The following is a 4,120-nucleotide window of genomic DNA, read 5'->3' on the forward strand; positions in this document are numbered from 1 at the left end:
CCCCTGACCCCCAAACCTCCCCTCCATCACCTCCATTGGTTTCAGTGTTACCTGTAGACGAGGATCTCATCCGAAGAGCTGTTATATTGAATCTGGAACATCCTGATCCCAGGCAGATGCTGCTGCGACGGCCATTGGATGAGCGCGGAGGACGACGTCAGCTCCCCCACCACCACCCCTTTCTCTTGAGTCCCTTTAGTCTCATTGGGGAAGCTGGATTTGGCTGATATGAGGATATCAGAAGGGCCGTTCTCCGCCTCCTTCTCGCAGTTGGTGCTGTTGGCCAAGTTGGGATACGGCATCACCACCAACTCAACCGGCGCCGTCGATTCGCCGGCAGCGTTGGATGCGATACAAGTAAATATCCCTTTATCACCCAACGAAACCCCCGTGATATCCAAGGTCCCGTTCTCATACGACGTCGTCTTGGAGGTGTTGGATACCAGCTTCCCATCGGGGGCGATCCAACGTACGTAGGGGTCGGGGTCACCCACAGCTTTACACTTTAAGGAGACGCTCTGCCCTTCGTTCACAGCCACTTTGGGGGTGCGGTGTGTGATCATGGGGGGCTCGCAGACGAATTCTTCTTCTTTAATAGACCAAAAGTATTTCCCCATTAATTCCGGAGGTGAAGCGCAAGTCTCTAAATCATCCTCCCTGGTCAGACGCCTCAACCAAACCAACTCACAGTTACAATGCAAAGGATTTCCCCCAAAACTCAATACCAACGAGGTCAACGGGGACCCTTTGGATTTAGCATAGACGGGGATCCTGGAAAAAAGAGGATCTGGAGGGATCTTCTTTAGTTTATTGGAGGTCATATCCAAGCGAGCCAACTTGTGTAGGTTAGAGAAGATCCCTTCGGGGACGAACTCGATGAGGTTGTGATCCAAGCTGACCGTGTTGACGTTGGAAAGCTTGGCCACCGTTTCCCATGGGACGTTGACCAGGTTGTTGTAGGACAGATCCAGATCCTCGATGGTCTCGATGAAATCATCCAACGAACCCGGAGAGATGTAACTCAACTGGTTGTTGCTGAGGATCAAATGGCGGAGGTTAATTAACCCTTTGAAGTGATCCTCGTTGATGTAGGTCAACCTGTTGCTATCCAGGTGTAAAGCATGGAGGCCTTTAAGATCGAAGAAGGCGTAAGGCATGATCTGACTGATGGTGTTCCTGGATAGAGTCAAGTGGATGAGGTTGGTCATGTTGGCGAAATCCTTCCTCCGTAACGTGGTGATGAAATTATCCATTAACCTCAACTCCGCCGTCCTCCGGTCGATGCTGGGGGGTACGAAGAGGAGCCCGGTTTTGGTGCAGAGGATGGTGAAGGATGGGGATAGATTCTGACACATGCAACGCTTGGGGCACAGCATGGCCTTCACCGTCGCGCTGACAACCAGCAGGCAGACGAGCAGCCTGTCCATCGTAGGACAAGGGCAGACCTGGGGGGAGAGAAGTGGGGTACGTTGTTATGGGGCAGCTCTGAGCGCTTTGACTTGGGGCTATGGGGCAGTTTTGGGGCTCAACGTTGGACTTTTGGGTTTACGCCACTGTTTTGTCCTTATAGGGTTCTATCTATGTCATTGGCTCCCGTTTTCCACCATCGTTTCCTATTTTCCGCCATCATTTCCCATTTTATGCCATTATTTCCTATTTTATGCCATTATTTCCCATTTTATGCCATCGTTTCCCATTTCATGCTATCATTTCCTATTTTCCACCATCATTTCCCATTTCATGCCACCATTTCCCATTTTATGCCATTATTACCTATTTTCCGCCATCGTTTCCTATTTCCCACCATCATTTCCTATTTTCCACCATCATTTCCCATTTCATGCCATAATTTCCTATTTTATGCCACCATTATTTCCTATTTTAGGCCACCATTTCCTATTTCATGCCATCACTTCCTATTTACCACCATTATTTCCTATTTTAGACCCTCATTTCCCATTTTATGCCATTGTTTCCTATTTCATGCCATCATGAAACACCATCATCCCCCCAACCCTCCGTTGTTCCCAGTGCTGCTGATTAACAGAGGTCTAATTAAGTCCCCCCCCCCCTCCCAGGTTGGTCATTAGCAGATATTAATGGTCTTTTAATGGGTTAATGACCATCAGAGCCGCTCTTGGCCCATTCAGCTCCTAAAGAAATTAAAGTAATTAAGTGTTGCTAAGGAGGAGCTGATATTAATGACCTTGGAGTCCATAAAGTGCCATTAGCCTTAAAACCACAAGGCTAAAAAAGAAATTAATGGATAATAATAATAATAATAACAAATAACATAATGACGGGACCATGGATTATTTCCCTTTGCAATGGATTATTTCCCCTTGCAATTAAGAATCCCATTATTTTCCCCATCCTACCCCAATATTCCCATTATTTCCCCCATCCTACTCCAATAATCCCATTATTTCCCCCATCTTACTCCAATAATCCCATTGTTTTCCCATTCAATCTAAAGAATCCCATTATTTCCCCCATCCTACCCCAAGAATCCCATTATTTTCCCCATCCTACCCCAATATTCCCTTTATTTTCCCCATCCTACCCCAAGAATCTCATTATTTTCCCCATCCTACCCCAATATTCCTATTATTTCCCCATCCTATCCCAAGAATCCCATTATTTTCCCCATCCTATCCCATGAATCCCATTATTTCCCCCATCTTACTCCAATAATCCCATTATTTCCCCCATCCAACCCCAAGAATCCCATTATTTCCCCCATCCTACCCCAAGAATCCCATTATTTCCCCCATTCTATCTAAAGAATCCCATCATTTCCCCCCTTCTCCATCAAGAACTCCCCCATTTCTCCCACTCGACATCAATAATCCCACCCTTTCCCCCCACTCTCCCTTATGGACGACCCTTTTTCCCCCCCTCACCACCCCATAAACCCATTTCCTCCTGTTTTTTCCTCATTTTCCCCTTCTCTCTCAGCCCCTCACCCAGCACAGCTCAGAGATACGAGTATTTTTAGCAGTGAGACGTCTGCAATTCTCGCCAGCGCCCGCTGAGCGCTGACAACAAATGTTCGGATCCAAATATGGCCCGATTTTCTTCCCTTTTTCATTCTCCTTCCTTATTCTTTTCGGGCTTTCCTTCCCCATTTTCCCCATTTTCCCCATTTTCCTTCCTTTCCCCTTCCCCTTCCTTTTCCCCTTCCCTTCCCCTTCCTTTTCCCCTCCCCTCTCCCCCTTTTTCCCCTTCCCTTCCATTTCTTTTCCTTTCTATTCTCCCCCTCTCCCTCCCTTCCCTTCTACTTCCCCTTCCTTCTCCCTTTTCCTCTTCCCTTTCCTATTACCCTCTCCCTTTTTACCCCTTCTCATCCATCTCTCCCTTTTCCCCTTCCCTTTCCCTTCCCTTTTCCTCTCCCTTTCCCCCTTTTCCTCTCCCTTTTCCCCTTCCCTTTCCTTTTCCCTCTCCCTTTCTACCCCTTCTCATCCACCTCTCCTTTCCCTTCCCCTTCCTTTTCCCCTCCCCTCTCCCCCTTTTCCCCCTTCCCTTCCCTTCCCTTCCCTTCCCTTCCCGTTCATCTTCCTTTCTATTCTCCCCCTCTCCCTCCCTTCCCTTCTACTTCCCCTTCCCTCTCCCTTTTCCCCTTCCCTTTCCTATTACCCTCTCCCTTTCTACCCCTTCTCATCCATCTCTCCCTTTCCCTTCCCTTTTCTTCTCCCTTTCCCCCTTTTCCTCTCCCTTTTCCCCTTCCCTTCCCTTTTCCCTTTCCCTTTCTACCCCTTCTCATCCATCTCTCCCTTTTCCCCTTCCCTTTCCCGTTTCCCTTTTTCTACCCCTTCTCATCCACCTCTTCCCCTTCCTTTTCCCCTTCCCTATCCCCCTTTTCCCCCTTCTCTTCCCTTTCTTTTCACCCCTCTCTTCTACTTCCCCTTCCTTTCCCCTTCCCTCTCCCTTTCCCCCTTCCCTTTCCTTTTCCCTTTCCCTTTCTACCCCTTCTCATCCATCTCTCCCTTTTCCCCTTCCCTTTCCCTTCCCTTTTCCTCTCCCTTTTCCCCTTCCCTTTCCCTTTTCCCTCTCACTTTCTACCCCTTCTCATCCACCTTTCCTTTCCCTTCCCCTTCCTTTTCCCCTCCCCTTTCCCCTT

The 4,120-nt window shown here is 48.4% G+C and overlaps 1 protein-coding gene across 3 annotated transcripts in view; it reads right to left on the minus strand.

Annotated features, from left to right (window-relative positions):
• LOC107307424 (leucine-rich repeat and fibronectin type III domain-containing protein 1-like protein) overlaps window positions 1-4,120 on the minus strand; it is a 32,070-nt gene that overhangs the window by 6,295 nt on the left and 21,655 nt on the right. For all 3 annotated transcript variants that reach the window (XM_015850932.2, XM_015850931.2, XM_032441809.1), the window contains exon 2: window positions 52-1,445. In XM_015850932.2, coding sequence (XP_015706418.1) covers window positions 52-1,427 — 1,376 coding nt within the window. In that variant the 5' untranslated portion in view covers window positions 1,428-1,445. The remainder of the gene's footprint in view (window positions 1-51; window positions 1,446-4,120) is intronic.

Source organism: Coturnix japonica, unplaced genomic scaffold, assembly GCF_001577835.2.
Source record: "Coturnix japonica isolate 7356 unplaced genomic scaffold, Coturnix japonica 2.1 chrUnrandom592, whole genome shotgun sequence".
NCBI lineage: Eukaryota > Metazoa > Chordata > Aves > Galliformes > Phasianidae > Coturnix > Coturnix japonica.